The following is a 19,300-nucleotide window of genomic DNA, read 5'->3' on the forward strand; positions in this document are numbered from 1 at the left end:
GTACATTAAATCTCATTAAATCTCTTGTTTCTTATGATGGGTCCCAGCATGCTCAAGCAGTTCTCTGATCTTGATTATAATGTGCTATGGTTAGAATGAGGAAAGACAATGCATCCTTTTATGTGTGTGTGTGTGTGTGTGTGTGTGTGTGAGAGAGAGAGAGAGAGAGAGAGGGAGGGAAGTTGTGTGTATTTAAGTATATGTTGTGGTATGAAGAGACTCTGGAATCTGGTTTATGTTGGTTTATAGGAGAACCCGACTGAGGAAGATGCTGCTGTGGTTGATAAAATCATGGCATCTCGTGTGGTGAAAAAAGAGGTTAGAGTTTCACAATCTCTGTGTTTTATTAAGTGTGTTTTTCTTATTCATCTTTAGATCCCATCTGGAAATTATAGCCCTGTTTGCACATGGTATATTACACATGACACTTACACTTCCTGTGACCAGTTGTGATCAGATTTTGTCAGGGGGGAGGGTCTCTATATTTTATGACTGTGTACATCACACTGCATGTTGATAAAGATAAAGCACGGGAAATAGGGGAAAAACAACAGACATTTTAGTGCATAGTTGTTCTGAAATATGCTGGAATTTTAATCTTATAACAAATGTGACATTTCCAGCAGAATGCTCATAGATTTAATCTGTATTAAACTTTAATATGTGTGCTAATATGTTTATTAATTTAGCAAATGCTTCTATCCCAAGCGAGTTATCTGTGTAAATGTGATTTATCAGCCGTGAATAAGAGACTTAATTTAGCTTTTATCGGGAAAAATTAACTATTTACTTATATAACTATATTATTAGTAAGTAGTAGTAACTATTTTACTTATAAAATTATTTTTCTTTATTCAGAAATGGAGGGAAAAACTATTATTGATTATTTATTTTAATAATATTGTATATTATATTTAATATATGTATAATATTATATATATAATATTTTTTTCATTCATTCAACAGGTTTCTGCTGGGGTGATGGTCGAAACCGAAGAGTATTATGTCAAGTACAAAAACTAGTAAGTCAATTAGGCACTGGTTTTTATCAGCTTTAACAGTTTTCTCTGTTAGCTTTTAAGCTGTAAAAAAATCTGTTTTTCATATTGCTAATAACCAGGAGCAGCTCGGAGAGCAATTTAGTCATGTGTTGATGAGCGCGCATAATTTAGCGTGTGTAAGGAGCATTCAGTAATTATGTAAACGTGTGTGTTGTAGCTCGTATCTTCACTGTGAGTGGGCGACGGAGCAGCATTTAGAGAAAGACAAGAGGATCCAGCAGAAAATCAAGCGCTTCAAGATCAAACAGGCGCAGAAAGCACACTTCTTTGCTGATGTAAGAGTGCCCGTGTTTGTTTGTATGATGCATTTCAGGTTAAATGTGATTTCATTTAGTCATAATAATCACTGGGGAGATTTATTTGTAATTATTAATTATGCGTATGTGTGTGTTTAAGATGGAGGAGGAACCATTCAATCCCGACTATGTAGAAGTGGACCGAGTTCTTGAGGTCTCGTACTGTGAGGACAAGGACACCGGAGAGGTAGCCGTTGCTCTGAATCGTGTGTTTGTGTGTGCGGTTAGCACTCTGTGTAGTTCATGAAGGGATGCTCTCTCTTTGTTTATTTTGTGTAAGTCTCAAAACCTTCTTTTTGTGTGCATGTGTAGCCAGTGGTGTATTACTTGGTGAAATGGTGCTCATCGCCGTATGAGGACAGCACATGGGAGCTGAATGAAGATGTAGACCAGACTAAGATTGAAGAGTTCAAAAAGCTGCAGGCAGCAAAACCACACACCAACAGAGTGGTGAGACCATCTCCCTCTTGCTCCCTCTTATACCATTTTAGTTTAGTTTACTACCATTCAAACATGTTCTTTCTATTCCAAATAAATGCTGTTCTTTTGAACTTTCTATTCATCAAATATATTAATCATCCTAAAAAAATCATTATGGTTTCCACAAAAATATTAAGCAACACCATTGTTTTCAGCGTTGATAATAACAAGAAAATGAAGCCGCAAAATCAGCAGATCAGCATATTAGAATGAGTTATGAAGGATCACGTGACACTGAAGACTGGAGTAATGTTTGCATTTGAAAATATATTAAAATAGAAAAGATATTTCAAATTCTAATCATATTTCACAATATTACAGTTTTTACTGTACTTTTGATCAAATAAATGTAGCCTTGGTGAGCATAAGATAATATTATTTAAATTATGTATTCACCATATATTCCTCTTTCTCGATGTAATTGCCTATGAGTTCAGGGACCTGAAACAGCTCTTTAACATGCCTAAACCGTGCATAACTGGATATATAATACTCACTTCTCCATCATTTAATGAATTCCTGTTGCTATAATCAGTATATGCTATAAGCTGTTGACGTTTGCACTACAAAGTATTTAAATATGCATGCCGAATTGGTGTTCCAAAACAAATAGTGCCTGGTTAAACTGTAATGCAGCTAGTTAGTGTGTTTAATGCAAGTTGTCCCCCTTGAATGCCATGTTCTGAATTTTGCGTGCTCTCTCAGGAGCGTCCACCGGCGAGTCACTGGAAGAAGCGGGAGCAATCACGAGAGTATTGTAATGGAAACTGTCTCAGGGATTACCAGCTGGAGGGGGTCAACTGGCTTCTCTTCAACTGGTATAACAGGTAAGTGAACGTTCAGCCCTGACACAGGGATCCTTCCTCTTTAACCTTCCTCATATATGTCAATAAAACTACTGAGTGGAACGTCATCAAATGGTGTACGTTTAATCTGTGAACTAATGTCTGCATGCATGGCTTTTCTTATATACTTTGCGCCCTTGTTCTTTTGCTTGCTTTTTATGTATAGACAGATAATTGAATGGCAGATAGGCGAGAGAGAGCTGTGTGTGTTGAGTGTTGTGGGAATCTAATTTTCCATTCAGACTTCAGACAGCATTGAGACCATCAATGAGATAATGAATGAATTAAATAACTTTAAATTCCAGCGGCTCATCTAGCTGATGCTTTTGTACAAAAGCAACTTACAAACCCAATTTGAATGTCATTTAAGTGTTACTATTATATATTAGCTCAATTTCCAGGCTTTTCTGTTTTTTTGTCCTTGCTCTGGATATGCTGGCGCTCACTGTTGTATGTATTATGTGTGGCTGTGTGTGCAGTAGCACTACATTTCAACAGGCATTGTGTCAAGAACGTCTAACATTGTGATTTTTGCATTTAAATTTCATAATATTATTTAAATTATGTATTCACCATATATTCCTCTTTCTCGATGTAATTGCCTATGAGTTCAGGGACCTGAAACAGCTCTTTAACATGCCTAAACCGTGCATAACTGGATATATAATACTCACTTCTCCATCATTTAATGAATTCCTGTTGCTATAATCAGTATATGCTATAAGCTGTTGACGTTTGCACTACAAAGTATTTAAATATGCATGCCGAATTGGTGTTCCAAAACAAATAGTGCCTGGTTAAACTGTAATGCAGCTAGTTAGTGTGTTTAATGCAAGTTGTGCCACTTGAATACCATGTTCTGAATTTTGCGTGCTCTCTCAGGAGCGTCCACCGGCGAGTCACTGGAAGAAGCGGGAGCAATCACGAGAGTATTGTAATGGAAACTGTCTCAGGGATTACCAGCTGGAGGGGGTCAACTGGCTTCTCTTCAACTGGTATAACAGGTAAGTGAACGTTCAGCCCTGACACAGGGATCCTTCCTCTTTAACCTTCCTCATATATGTCAATAAAACTACTGAGTGGAACGTCATCAAATGGTGTACGTTTAATCTGTGAACTAATGTCTGCATGCATGGCTTTTCTTATATACTTTGCGCCCTTGTTCTTTTGCTTGCTTTTTATGTATAGACAGATAATTGAATGGCAGATAGGCGAGAGAGAGCTGTGTGTGTTGAGTGTTGTGGGAATCTAATTTTCCATTCAGACTTCAGACAGCATTGAGACCATCAATGAGATAATGAATGAATTAAATAACTTTAAATTCCAGCGGCTCATCTAGCTGATGCTTTTGTACAAAAGCAACTTACAAACCCAATTTGAACGTCATTTAAGTGTTACTATTATATATTAGCTCAATTTCCAGGCTTTTCTGTTTTTTTGTCCTTGCTCTGGATATGCTGGCGCTCACTGTTGTCACAGCAGAGTGTGAGACCTATTAACTGTAATTCAAGGCTTTTGAATTGGTTACCTGTTAGTATCATGTTTTGTAAAGGAGAAAGATAGAGGGAAAAAAGCAAGCCACAACTCAATTATGGTTATTTTATTCCTTTTCAAACTAAATGTAATTGCAAAGTTGGCAGAGTGTATCTCGGACAAAGTCCATAAAGCGATGCTTGATATGCAAAAAATCTAACATCACTGTTATGGCTGGGTGGTATTTCAGCATATACAATACCTCGTAATGGTAGAAATGTGTCAACTGGTACGAAATTTGATATACCCTGTACCGCTAATGCCACAGTGGATATATTTGCATAACTACCAGTGAAGATGGAGTAATATGATTAAGAAATAATAGATGGAGAAAAAAAGCATTGCAACTTGTTGCATTAATACAGAATTAAATTGTTGGGTCAGCTTTCTTTATATTGGCTTTTTCATAACTGGTACTGCTCATCTGGTCAGAATTCATATTTAAAAAATAATAATAACATTTAATATAAATTTTATAAATTAATTTTAAGTTAAGTTGTAATGTATAATAATTTTTTTAGTTTTAATCATTTAATTTTATAATATCGGTTTTACCATGTGGTTTGCATCCTACAGGTTCTGAAAAAAAGAGGAGCAAAAAATTACCTTTCATTTATTGAAAAGTCATTTTTATAGTTTATATTTTTTAATTCACTGTATTACTAAAAAATAGGCATAATGCATATAATTTATGATTTATATATTTATATAGTGTGTGTGCGTGTGTGTGTGCGCGTGCGCGTGTGTGTGTGTGCGCGTGTGTGTGTGTGTGTGTGTGAAATGCATTTTTGTTGAATTTCCTGCAAAAATACCCATATCATTATGTATACTGTTATGATTAAATAAAAATCCCCATACTGTTATATATGATTTTTGTCATATCACTTAAACCTAATGCCTGTATAATGGTGTACCATGCAAAACCTCAGGGAACCAAAAAAAATGGAAAATGTTTGCAGGTACTTATTATCTCTCTTTCTCTCTTACAGGGTCGTGTGATAAGAGGTGCTTACCGGTTTCAGGCGGTCATTACAACATTTGAGATGATATTGGGAGGCTGTCCAGAACTTAACGCAATAGACTGGCGCTGTGTCATCATTGATGAAGCCCATCGGCTCAAAAATAAGAACTGCAAGCTACTGGAGGGCTTCAAACTTATGAGTCTGGTATAAATAAGACATTATTATAGTTATATTTAAAACTCATCACAGTTGTCTTTTCTTTTCCTATGTTTTTAACTTGATATCTGTTGACCTCTTAGGAACACAAGGTTTTGTTGACGGGCACTCCACTACAAAACACAGTAGAGGAACTCTTTAGTCTGCTACACTTCCTGGAGCCGAACCGCTTCCCTTCAGAAAGCACCTTCATGCAGGAATTTGGAGACCTCAAGACTGAGGAGCAGGTGCTGTATTTGGATATACGTTATATATTACTGTGTTTAAATTCATATATGTTCTGTATATATTAACTCTTCATCTGTATACGTTTGTGCATGTAGGTCCAGAAACTCCAGGCCATCCTGAAACCGATGATGCTGCGTCGTCTTAAGGAAGACGTGGAGAAGAAGTTGGCTCCTAAAGAGGAAACCATCATTGAAGTGGAGCTCACCAACATCCAGAAGAAATACTACCGCGCCATCCTGGAAAAGAACTTCTCATTCCTGGCTAAGGGAGCTGGCCAAGCCAACGTCCCAAACCTGCTCAACACCATGATGGAACTGCGGAAATGCTGCAACCATCCCTACCTCATCAAAGGTACAACCATTTAAACCCCAGCTGCTGCGAAAACCAACAAGCCTACATTAGGCAAGGTCCTAAGAAGTCTGGCGCTTTCTCTTCTCTTCTAGGGGCTGAGGAGAAGATCTTAGAGGACTTCAAGGTGTACAGTCCCGCAGCAGTAGATTTCCACCTGCAGGCTATGATTCAGTCAGCAGGTAAACTCGTTCTCATTGACAAGCTGCTCCCCAAGATGAAGGCCGGTGGACACAAAGTGCTCATCTTTTCTCAGATGGTGCGCTGCCTGGACATCCTGGAAGACTACCTCATCCAGAGAAGGTGAGAATCGAAAACAGCGACATCCTAAATGTGTATTTCATTGCTGTGATTGGCTCTCGCCATGTTCCTGCCGAGTTCATGGGGTTTAACTGCAAAATGTGACGTCCCGCTCTACTATATTTGTTTTAGATACATTACAGTGTATATATGCCGTGTTAACAAGCAATCTAATCTGCTTTTTTGGCAGAAGTTCAATGCCACATTTTGTGTTCACGTGTTCCTTATCTCTCTGGCCCTTTATACAGAGCTCTCTTCTGTTGAACCCCTTTGCATCACCGATATCACATGACCGTTTTATGCATTAGCTAGAAATAGTTTCTTTCCTAAGAAAAAAATTAAGTCTCATTCATTTTTCTCTTGCCTCAGCTTATAATAATAATAATAATAATAATTCCTTATATTTATATAGCGCTTTTCTGGGCACTCAAAGCGCTTTACACAGAATGGGGGAATCTCCTCAACCACCACCAGTGTGCAGCATCCACCTGGATGATGTGACGGCAGCCATATTGCGCCAGAACGCCCACCACACACCAGCTTATTGGTGGAGAGGAGACAGAGTGATGAAGCCAATCAGCAGATATGAGGATGGTTAGGAGGCCGTGATGGTCAGAGGCCAATGGGCAAAAATTTGGCCAGGATGCCGGGGTTACACCCCTACTCTTTTTCAAAGAACATCCTGGGATTTTTAATAACTGCAAAGAGTCAGGACCTCAGTTTAACGTCTCATCCGAAAGACGGTGCTTTTTGACAGTATAGTGTCCCCGTCACTATACTGGGGTGTTAGGACCCACACAGACCACAGGGTGAGCACCCCCTGCTGGCCTCACTAACACCTCTTCCAGCAGCAACCTAGTTTTCCCAGGAGGTCTCCCATCCAGGTACTGACCAGGCTCAACCCTGCTTGGCTTCAGTGGGCAACAAGTCTTGGGCTGCAGGGTGATAGGGCTGCAGGGCTGCAGATTGTCTGTGACAGTCTAGCAGTGTGTACAGCGTACTGTTTGTGAAGTAAGTGCTGTGTATGTTGGCTGATGTAGTTAGGGTGCTGCAGGACACAGACACTCCAGGGATCTCACATCAAGCACACAGTCCCAGAGGCACAGCTCTGCCCTAAGTGGGTCAGAGAAAGCAGGAAGTAACATGGAAAAATATGTGACTAAAAAAGAGGAAGAGATAAAGGACATGAATGGAAAAAAAGAAAAGAAAAGTTAGGGAAAAGGTGATGGAAAGAGTTTTAGGAGTGAGCTAGGGACATACTAATGCAACATTGCTCTTGGGTAATCAACATTATTCAGCTTTACTTGCTTTACATGTAACCTGGAATATTCTTTTAACACATTTAGTTCATTAGGTAATGACAATAAAACAATGTATTGTAATGTCAATTTGTATAGATGAAACTGTTTTGATGGTAGAATATATGCATATACAGTACTACCATTCAGAAGTCAGTAAGATTTATTTATTTTCTTTTAAAGAAAGAAAGAAAGAAATCGAAACTTGAGCAAGGATGCATTAAATTGATCCAAAGTGGCAGTAAAGATATTTATGGTTATGTTACAAAAGATTTCGGTTTCAAATAAATGTGTTTATTTGAACCGTCTATTAAACAAAGAACCCTGAAAAAAAATCACAGTTTACACACACATATTAAGCAGTAATTTTTTTTTTATATTGATGATAAGAAATGTTTAATGATATTTCACTAATGTACCGTTTTTTTTATTGTATTTTTGATCAAATGAATGCAGCTTTGTTGATCATAAGAGATTTCTTTTAAAAACATTAAAAAACCTGACCACAATCTGTTGACTAGTAGTAGTGTATGTATGATGTCTGTGCACTGACTGTGTGGAAGTGCTCGATAAAGTACATCGATCTGTCATTTCTAAGTCAAACTGACCTTTTTCAGATACCTCTATGAGCGGATAGATGGCCGTGTACGTGGGAACCTCCGTCAAGCAGCAATAGACCGTTTCAGTAAACCAGACTCCGATCGATTTGTCTTCCTGCTGTGTACTCGAGCAGGTGGGCTCGGTATTAACCTCACAGCTGCCGACACCTGTATCATCTTTGACTCTGACTGGAATCCTCAGAACGACCTGCAGGTACATATATACACACACACACAAACTTGATAGTCAAATTGTAGAGGTTCCTATTGGCTTATTTTCCTTTTTTCTTGTATTATCCACAGGCTCAGGCTCGCTGCCACAGGATTGGTCAGAATAAAGCAGTAAAAGTATATCGACTAATCACACGTAACTCATATGAGCGAGAGATGTTTGATAGAGCCAGTCTAAAGCTGGGATTGGATAAAGCGGTGCTTCAGAGCATGAGCGGACGAGACAGCAGTCTAGGAGGAGGAGGGGTAAGTCGTCAAATGTTACCTATGTACCAGGTTTTTTTTTCCTCCAGCCCTCATTACATTGTTGTTCTCTACATGGAGATTTGCATGGTGGTGTTGATTGATATGTTTTTTGTACTGGTGTAATTTATATTGTCTGGTTTCATTCACTGTCTCTCTCTCTCCGTCTTTTATAGCAGATGCAGCAGCAGCTCTCTAAGAAGGAGATTGAGGATCTTCTGCGGCGTGGAGCTTATGGTGCCATCATGGACGAGGAAGATGAGGGGGCTAAATTTTGTGAAGAGGACATTGACCAAATCCTGCAACGCAGAACCAAGACCATCACTATTGAATCTGAGGGTCGGGGCTCCACCTTTGCCAAGGTCAGCTTCTCTCTTTCATCTTTTATTTGTTGTATGTTTAAAAGTATTAATCATAATGTTTTCTTACAGTTTCTCTTATAAAAGCAATTTTCAGATAACATACTTGTTAAGGTTGCAGATACATTGAAATAAAATCAAACAACGAAGGAGAATAACAAAAAGAAGCTTTAAGGGCTCCCTGTAGTTTGTAGTTGTAGTTTTGGAATAATGTTTGAAAATTAAGGAATTAGCATGCAATATTAGTATTATAATTTTACAGTTGTGGAAATATTTTTTTAAAAACTGTTCACTTTGTTTACTGAAAAAGGTTTAGCTCAAAAAAAAAAAAAATATATATATATATATATATATATATATATACAGCAAGGGTCATTTTAGAGACATTATTTAACATGTTGTTCTCATTTGTTTTTGCTGTGTTCATAGGCCAGTTTTGTTGCTTCAGGGAACAGAACAGACATCTCTCTGGATGACCCCAACTTCTGGGACAAGTGGGCTAAGAAAGCAGAGATTGACATGGATACAGTCAATGGCAGAGTAAGTTATACACAGACTCTGCCATATCAAAGTTTAACAGTGTAGCAGAGAAGCCCACATCCTCCTACCTGACTCTCCAGTGCCAGGATTACTTTGAGAGCTGCCTAGACATCTGTTAATAAAAATAAAAAAAAATAATTAAGTTACAGAAAGCTCCTTTTGTCTGTCAGTGGCTGATGGGAAAACCCCCATAAATGAGATTTTGAGCAGAGAGGCATTGCTGTAAGAGATGACAGGATGCTGGCTAACATGATTGGTATTTAATGTAATGCACTCTCTGAAATAACTCAATCATTGTTTTCTGTGGGCGGCTCTTCTGTATTTTAGTTGTAAGTGCTACACTTGAGAGCAAAGAGCGATTGAAAGCAAACATCAGTTTTAGTGAATGCGGTTGGCCTTATTTAAATACATAGCACTGCTCTCAGTAAAGGTGGGTCAGTGGTTCTGTTTTAACTGTTGTTATTTGATGTGGTTTTGCTACAGAACAGTCTGGTGATCGACACCCCTCGTGTCAGGAAACAGACCCGACCGTTCAGCGCTACTAAGGATGAGCTGGCCGAGCTCTCTGAAGGGGAGAGTAGCGGGGATGACAAACCCAAACTCCGCCGGCCACATGACCGCCTCAACAGCTATGGCCGCACCGAGTGCTTCCGGGTGGAGAAAAATCTGTTGGTGTACGGGTGAGTGATGGCTAGTGCTCTACCGATATGGGTTTTGTTATATGCCATTACAATAACTATATATACACTACTGTTTAAAAGTTTGGAGTTGGTAAGAGTTTTATTTTTGAAAGATGTTTCTTGACCAAATGGTTGTGCAGCTTAATATTTTTGTGGAAACCGTGATACATTTTTTTTTCCAGGATTCTTTGCTAAATTAAAAGTTTAAAAGGACATTTATTTGAAATAGTAACATTTTAAATGAATTTGCTATCACTTTTGATCCGTTTAATGTGTTCTTGCTGAATGAAAGCTCATTGTGCTGCATACTGTACGTATAATACACTATAGAAATAAACTTTATACAAAATATGCAAATATAGGAAGTAAGTCTCTTCTCAGGCAGAGTTCTTGACACTGTAGATGAAATGATGGACCACTGAATGTGTTTCTGTGGTCATAGGTGGGGCCGCTGGAAGGATATCCTGGCTCACGGGCGCTTTAAGCGACAGCTGAGCGAGCGTGATGTGGAGTGTATATGCAGAGCACTCCTGGCATACTGCCTCGTTCATTACCGTGGAGATGATAAAATCAAAAGCTTCATGTGGGATCTGATCGCTCCCACAGAGGACGGCAGGACCAAGGAACTTCAGAACCATTTGGGTATGAGGACTGAAATTCAGTTATCTTTTGCTTTTTGATTTAGTCAGGATTAATGTCTGTTTTAAAGCATGTGACATTATTTCGATTTTTTAAATGTGATTTGTGCAGGTTTGTCGACTCCAGTGCCACGAGGCAGAAAAGGAAAGAAGATGAAGACTCAGTCTAGCTCATTTGATATCCAGAAGGCAGAGTGGATACGAAAACACAACCCAGAACACATGTTGTCTGATGATGGGTACAAGAAACACCTGAAACACCACTGCAACAAGTGAGTATTGCATTGCAAGCATAATATACGCTACTGTTTGATACACCAAAAATTTGGGGTCGATAAAATAGTGTTTTTGAAAGAAGCCTGTTATGTCTACCAGTGTTGCATTTATTTGATCAAAAAATGCAGTAAAAACAGTCATATTGTACAATTTAAAGTGACTAAACTTTTCCATTTTAATATTTTTTTTAATAAGAAATTAACTTTCTAACTATTGTCTGTGTTAAAAAATAGTTTAGCAGCAAGAACACTTATTCCTGGTCTTATTTTTACCATCAGTGCATCCCATTTATGATCTGATTTTTTTTTTTTATATTACCTGTTGTGCAACTCACCAATAACGTTAGGCCATAAAGCAGCAGTAACACCCACTTTCAACCACACAGCCACTCGGCTGTGTGTGAACGCCTCATTAGATGGATATCTGCCACTCTGGAGGAAGTGTGTGAGTGTGATGCAATGATAGAAGGGAATCTCCCATTTTAGCCCTGTGATCTTATTCTGGTAAAGCCCACTCTCACACACTTGTTTAGGGGTTTTTCTCTTAGGGAGTGGAAGATGAGGTGCTTTCAGGTCACGCTCTTCAGTTCTTGACACTTTAGTTGTCAAACTCACTATCAAATCTGTCTGGCTGGCTGTCTCTCTTTGTCTGCAAATGCTTAACAATTCTTGCATTAGAAAGCAGCCAAAGTGTTGTACATCATGTCACGCTATAAATCAGGCTGTGTGAGTCCCAGAGGCACAGCTCTGCCCTAAGTGGGTCAGAGAAAGCAGGAAGTAACATGGAAAAATATGTGACTAAAAAAGAGGAAGAGATAAAAGACATGAATGGAAAAAAAGAAAAGAAAAGTTAGGGAAAAGGTGATGGAAAGAGTTTTAGGAGTGAGCTAGGGACATACTAATGCAACATTGCTCTTGGGTAATCAACATTATTCAGCTTTACTTGCTTTACATGTAACCTGGAATATTCTTTTAACACATTTAGTTCATTAGGTAATGACAATAAAACAATGTATTGTAATGTCAATTTGTATAGATGAAACTGTTTTGATGGTAGAATATATGCATATACAGTACTACCATTCAGAAGTCAGTAAGATTTATTTATTTTCTTTTAAAGAAAGAAAGAAAGAAATCGAAACTTGAGCAAGGATGCATTAAATTGATCCAAAGTGGCAGTAAAGATATTTATGGTTATGTTACAAAAGATTTCGGTTTCAAATAAATGTGTTTATTTGAACCGTCTATTAAACAAAGAACCCTGAAAAAAAATCACAGTTTACACACACATATTAAGCAGTAATTTTTTTTTTATATTGATGATAAGAAATGTTTAATGATATTTCACTAATGTACCGTTTTTTTTATTGTATTTTTGATCAAATGAATGCAGCTTTGTTGATCATAAGAGATTTCTTTTAAAAACATTAAAAAACCTGACCACAATCTGTTGACTAGTAGTAGTGTATGTATGATGTCTGTGCACTGACTGTGTGGAAGTGCTCGATAAAGTACATCGATCTGTCATTTCTAAGTCAAACTGACCTTTTTCAGATACCTCTATGAGCGGATAGATGGCCGTGTACGTGGGAACCTCCGTCAAGCAGCAATAGACCGTTTCAGTAAACCAGACTCCGATCGATTTGTCTTCCTGCTGTGTACTCGAGCAGGTGGGCTCGGTATTAACCTCACAGCTGCCGACACCTGTATCATCTTTGACTCTGACTGGAATCCTCAGAACGACCTGCAGGTACATATATACACACACACACAAACTTGATAGTCAAATTGTAGAGGTTCCTATTGGCTTATTTTCCTTTTTTCTTGTATTATCCACAGGCTCAGGCTCGCTGCCATAGGATTGGTCAGAATAAAGCAGTAAAAGTATATCGACTAATCACACGTAACTCATATGAGCGAGAGATGTTTGATAGAGCCAGTCTAAAGCTGGGATTGGATAAAGCGGTGCTTCAGAGCATGAGCGGACGAGACAGCAGTCTAGGAGGAGGAGGGGTAAGTCGTCAAATGTTACCTATGTACCAGGTTTTTTTTTCCTCCAGCCCTCATTACATTGTTGTTCTCTACATGGAGATTTGCATGGTGGTGTTGATTGATATGTTTTTTGTACTGGTGTAATTTATATTGTCTGGTTTCATTCACTGTCTCTCTCTCTCCGTCTTTTATAGCAGATGCAGCAGCAGCTCTCTAAGAAGGAGATTGAGGATCTTCTGCGGCGTGGAGCTTATGGTGCCATCATGGACGAGGAAGATGAGGGGGCTAAATTTTGTGAAGAGGACATTGACCAAATCCTGCAACGCAGAACCAAGACCATCACTATTGAATCTGAGGGTCGGGGCTCCACCTTTGCCAAGGTCAGCTTCTCTCTTTCATCTTTTATTTGTTGTATGTTTAAAAGTATTAATCATAATGTTTTCTTACAGTTTCTCTTATAAAAGCAATTTTCAGATAACATACTTGTTAAGGTTGCAGATACATTGAAATAAAATCAAACAACGAAGGAGAATAACAAAAAGAAGCTTTAAGGGCTCCCTGTAGTTTGTAGTTGTAGTTTTGGAATAATGTTTGAAAATTAAGGAATTAGCATGCAATATTAGTATTATAATTTTACAGTTGTGGAAATATTTTTTTAAAAACTGTTCACTTTGTTTACTGAAAAAGGTTTAGCTCAAAAAAAAAAAAAATATATATATATATATATATATATATATATACAGCAAGGGTCATTTTAGAGACATTATTTAACATGTTGTTCTCATTTGTTTTTGCTGTGTTCATAGGCCAGTTTTGTTGCTTCAGGGAACAGAACAGACATCTCTCTGGATGACCCCAACTTCTGGGACAAGTGGGCTAAGAAAGCAGAGATTGACATGGATACAGTCAATGGCAGAGTAAGTTATACACAGACTCTGCCATATCAAAGTTTAACAGTGTAGCAGAGAAGCCCACATCCTCCTACCTGACTCTCCAGTGCCAGGATTACTTTGAGAGCTGCCTAGACATCTGTTAATAAAAATAAAAAAAAATAATTAAGTTACAGAAAGCTCCTTTTGTCTGTCAGTGGCTGATGGGAAAACCCCCATAAATGAGATTTTGAGCAGAGAGGCATTGCTGTAAGAGATGACAGGATGCTGGCTAACATGATTGGTATTTAATGTAATGCACTCTCTGAAATAACTCAATCATTGTTTTCTGTGGGCGGCTCTTCTGTATTTTAGTTGTAAGTGCTACACTTGAGAGCAAAGAGCGATTGAAAGCAAACATCAGTTTTAGTGAATGCGGTTGGCCTTATTTAAATACATAGCACTGCTCTCAGTAAAGGTGGGTCAGTGGTTCTGTTTTAACTGTTGTTATTTGATGTGGTTTTGCTACAGAACAGTCTGGTGATCGACACCCCTCGTGTCAGGAAACAGACCCGACCGTTCAGCGCTACTAAGGATGAGCTGGCCGAGCTCTCTGAAGGGGAGAGTAGCGGGGATGACAAACCCAAACTCCGCCGGCCACATGACCGCCTCAACAGCTATGGCCGCACCGAGTGCTTCCGGGTGGAGAAAAATCTGTTGGTGTACGGGTGAGTGATGGCTAGTGCTCTACCGATATGGGTTTTGTTATATGCCATTACAATAACTATATATACACTACTGTTTAAAAGTTTGGAGTTGGTAAGAGTTTTATTTTTGAAAGATGTTTCTTGACCAAATGGTTGTGCAGCTTAATATTTTTGTGGAAACCGTGATACATTTTTTTTTCCAGGATTCTTTGCTAAATTAAAAGTTTAAAAGGACATTTATTTGAAATAGTAACATTTTAAATGGTTTTACTATCACTTTTGTTCAATTTTATGTGTTTAAAAGTTCATTGTGTTGTGTATATATACATATAATACACTACATAAACTTTATACCAAGGTCATGTTTTACTAAACAGGGCAAGTTAGCGCAAGAACCAATTCCAAAACAGCGCCGATGGGAGGGGAAATTTCTGCGGGTGATTTATTAACAATGTGCAAATTAAAGAACACCACCGCAACATCTCATTTACATATCGACCAACGTGATATACAAAGCGCAGCGCAAATTTGTGTAGTCGCAAATAAAGAATAAAGAAATAAAGAAGCCACAGTACGTTGAAAAGCAAATAAAAAATAACATGGCTTGAAACGCTATTTTCGTGTTCTTCTTACATTCCAAATAAATTACGTGTGGAAAAAATCCTCTCCCTTCCACCACGCACTCTCTTATCTCTGCGATGCCTCCTCCTAGCAACAAATTGCAGCCATTTCAAGATCAAAATAGTTTGACATGCTTTTTTTGGGCGTTAAATAATGGCGCAAATACCATTAATTTGACGAGCACAAACATTAGTAAAACGCGTTGCGTGATTCATTTGAATACTCTCCTCCCATAAATTTTGCGTCTGAAAGGGAAACTCCTAGAAATGCGTATTCACTAAGGTCAGGTTCAAAAATAACTGTCCACGCCTTTTCAGCGCTAATTCTTCACTGCGCTTCTTTAGTAAACCTGACAGTACTCTTTTAACGCCAAAAGACGGTTTGCGCTGGCGCAAGCGGTTAGTAAAACTGGCCCCAAATATGCAAATATAGGAAGTGAGACTCTTCTCAGTCAGAGTTGTTGACACTGATGATGAAATGATGGACCATGTAATTTGTTTCTGTGGTCGTAGGTGGGGCCGCTGGAAGGACATCCTGGCTCACGGGCGCTTTAAGCGTCAGCTGAGCGAGCGTGACGTGGAGTGTATATGCAGAGCACTCCTGGCATACTGCCTCGTTCATTACCGTGGAGATGATAAAATCAAGAGCTTCATGTGGGATCTGATTGCTCCCACAGAGGACGGCAGGACCAAGGAACTTCAGAACCATTTGGGTATGAGGACTGAAATTCAGTTATCTTTTGCCTTTTGATTTAGTCAGGATTAATGTCTGTTTTAAAGCATGTGACATTATTTCGATTTTTTAAATGTGATTTGTGCAGGTTTGTCGACTCCAGTGCCACGAGGCAGAAAAGGAAAGAAGATGAAGACTCAGTCTAGCTCATTTGATATCCAGAAGGCAGAGTGGATACGAAAACACAACCCAGAACACATGTTGTCTGATGATGGGTACAAGAAACACCTGAAACACCACTGCAACAAGTGAGTATTGCATCCCAAACACAATAGACGCTATTGTTTGATACACCAAAAATGTGGGGTCGATAAAGTGGTGTTTTTGAAAGAGGCCTGTTAAGTCTACCAGTGTTGCATTTATTTGATCATAAATGCATTAAAAAACAGTAATATGGTGAAATATTACTACAATTTAAAGTAACTAAAGTTTTCTATTTTAATACTAAAATGTAATTTATTCCTGTGATGGCAAAGCTGAATTTTCAGTAGCCATTAGTCCAGTCTTCAGTGTGACATGATCCTACAGAAAACATTCTAATGTGATGATTTGGTGCTCAAGAGATTAACTTTCTTACTATTATCTGTGTTGAAAACATACACATTTTTTTCAGAATTCAAAAAAAGTCGTACTGACCCCAGACTGTATGTGCATGATCTGATGTAAAATACACCGTATGGCTGGTGTTAATGGGTGTCAACTTAACACATACACCACTGTGTAACGACAAAGTGACCAGAAGTCATTTGTTTGCTGTTTTTGTTAGCAACTGTTGGTAATGCAATGTAGGCATGTCCATGGTTTTGAAAAAGTTAAGACAAAATGTAGCCTTGGGAAAATGAGCAGTGATGTTCACTGTGATAGCACTTCTACCGATAGACATAAAGACTCTAAAGCTCACAGATCCGTCTCTGGTGAGATGCTGTTGTCAAGTGTTGGCAAGGCCGTATTAATACTGCTATGAGCAATTTCTTTTAATTATGTAAAAAAAAAAAAAATAGATGAACCAAGAAAATGCCTTTTTAGTGAGTTTGATTCATACATTTATAAGCATCCATCTTGTTACTATGCACTGCTGCTGTTTATATTCAAGTATATTCAGTACATCCCATTTATATCTGATTTTTGAAAAATGCAGCCTGTTGTGCGGCTCACCAATAACATTAAGCCGTAAAGCAGCAGTAACACCCACTTTCAACCACACAGCCACTCGGCTACATGTGAATGCCCCATGAGATGGATATCTGCCACTCTGGAGGAAGTGTGTGATGCAATGATAAAGGGGGAATCTCCCATTTTAGCCCCGTGATCTTTTTTGTGGTATGGCCCACTCTCACACACTTGTTTAGGGGTTTTTCTCTTAGGGAATGGAAGATGAGAGGTGCTTTCAGGTCATGCTCTTCAGTTTTTGACACTTACATTGTCAAACTCACAATCAAATCTAGCTGGCTGTTCCCACTCTTTGTCTGTTTGTTTGTCACAAACTCTTAACAGTTCTTGCATCAGAAAGCAGCATCATGTCATGCTATAAACCAGACGGTGTGATTGTGCTTTGATAAATGAACCGTTCTGGACCAGGACGTGTGTGTTGAGAGAGTTTATTACTGTAAGGCTGGCTGCATCCAGGGCTCTCTGCCATTGGAGAAAGTTCCCTATTGTTTAGAAAGCTGTCCTGTTTAACGCACACACATAAGCGATGACCTGGGACACAGCTGTCAGCTTTGTATGCGTCTGCATTTTTTCTCAGGGCTGAAATGCCACTAATGTTAGGGTGAAAGTGTGAGTTTAAGTATGAAAGACTGTAAATTATCTGTCATTTCACATGAAGATCATAACATGGACAGATGCGAATAAGCTTGTAAGCAAAGTTCTTAAAGTCATGCTTTGCAGTCTACCTGAAATAAGTGTGTATTTATACAGTGGGGAAAAAAAGTATTTAGTCAGCCACCAATTGTGCAAGTTATCCCACTTAAAAAGATGAGAGAGGCCTGTAATTTTCATCATAGGTATACCTCAACTATGAGAGACAAAATGAGAAAAAAAATCCAGAAAATCACATTGTAGGATTTTTAAAGAATTTATTTGCAAATTATGGTGGAAAATAAGTATTTGGTCAATAACAAAATTTCATCTCAATACTTTGTTATATACACTTTGTTGGCAATGACAGAGGTCAAACGTTTGCTGTAAGTCTTCACAAGGTTTTCACACACGGTTGCTGGTATTTTGGCCCATTCCTCAAGAGCAGTAATGTTTTGGGGCTGTCGCTGGCGAACCCGGATTTTCAACTCCCTCCAAAGATTTTCTAGCGTTAAAAAAAAATATTTTTATTTTTAATTATTATTTTTATGTTTTTGAACAATAATGTTTTTGAACAGTTACATTGCCTACATTTACTTTCATGCATGCTCTCTGAAGCAGCTTTCATAAAAAAAATGAAAAGGCTGTACGTGTTAGCACTCATTAACACCAGCCATATGGCAGTGCATTTTACATCAAGTCATACACGTAAGCTCATTTACGGTCCTGTTCAAAAGTTTGGGGACGATAAGATTTTTTTTGTTTTTGAAAGAGGTCTCTTGCTAACCAAGGCTACATTTATTTGATCAAAACTACATAAAAGTAATGTTGTGAAATATTATTACAATTTAAAATACATGTGCTATATTTCAGAATATTTAAAAAATGTAATTTACATCTGTAATGACAAAGCTGTATTTTCAGCAGCCACTGTATTACTGCAGTCTTCAGTCTTCATGATTGTTCAGAAATCATTCTAATATGCTGATTTGGTGCTCAAGAAACATTTCTTATTATTATCAGTGTTATTAACAATTACAGTTTTACAATAGAAAGTATATATATATATATATTCTTAATCTCTCTGTCTCTGTCTGGCAGGGTGCTGCTGAGGGTTAGAATGCTGTACTATTTGAAACAAGAGGTGATTGGAGTGCAGTGCCAAAAAGTGCTGGATGGGGCAGATGCCAGGTAAGCATTGCCATGGACCCTCTCACCTTATTACTTTCACTAGTCTGGGAAACCAACACATCTGAGGAGTGTGTTTTGCATGTATTGTACTAATAATGGCAGGAACCTCCGTGAAGTTGGCACCCCATAAAAAGAAATAATCACCAAAACTATGCCATTAGTTTGTGCTATGTTTGTGCTGATTTGTGCCGCAAAAACGAACGTTTGTGCTGGTTTGGTGTTTGAGATATTAAACATTATTTTTTTGACAGTGTGA

General features: G+C 38.3%; 1 protein-coding gene across 1 annotated transcript in view; it reads left to right on the forward strand.

The window, feature by feature from the left end:
- The window catches only part of LOC107560390 (chromodomain-helicase-DNA-binding protein 9-like), a 104,803-nt gene that overhangs the window by 73,617 nt on the left and 11,886 nt on the right, over positions 1-19,300 (forward strand). The window contains exons 6-23 of the mRNA XM_016244554.1: positions 250-318; positions 967-1,022; positions 1,219-1,336; positions 1,458-1,544; positions 1,670-1,807; positions 2,543-2,665; positions 5,205-5,381; positions 5,477-5,620; positions 5,717-5,972; positions 6,065-6,272; positions 8,185-8,380; positions 8,470-8,643; positions 8,817-9,002; positions 9,429-9,539; positions 10,023-10,219; positions 10,662-10,861; positions 10,970-11,129; positions 18,955-19,044. Of these exons, the coding sequence (XP_016100040.1) occupies positions 250-318; positions 967-1,022; positions 1,219-1,336; positions 1,458-1,544; positions 1,670-1,807; positions 2,543-2,665; positions 5,205-5,381; positions 5,477-5,620; positions 5,717-5,972; positions 6,065-6,272; positions 8,185-8,380; positions 8,470-8,643; positions 8,817-9,002; positions 9,429-9,539; positions 10,023-10,219; positions 10,662-10,861; positions 10,970-11,129; positions 18,955-19,044 (2,690 nt within the window). The remainder of the gene's footprint in view (positions 1-249; positions 319-966; positions 1,023-1,218; positions 1,337-1,457; positions 1,545-1,669; positions 1,808-2,542; positions 2,666-5,204; positions 5,382-5,476; positions 5,621-5,716; positions 5,973-6,064; positions 6,273-8,184; positions 8,381-8,469; positions 8,644-8,816; positions 9,003-9,428; positions 9,540-10,022; positions 10,220-10,661; positions 10,862-10,969; positions 11,130-18,954; positions 19,045-19,300) is intronic.

The sequence above is a fragment of the Sinocyclocheilus grahami genome, unplaced genomic scaffold (assembly GCF_001515645.1).
Source record: "Sinocyclocheilus grahami isolate Dianchi unplaced genomic scaffold, SAMN03320097.WGS_v1.1 scaffold723.1, whole genome shotgun sequence".
Taxonomy (NCBI): Eukaryota; Metazoa; Chordata; class Actinopteri; order Cypriniformes; family Cyprinidae; genus Sinocyclocheilus; species Sinocyclocheilus grahami.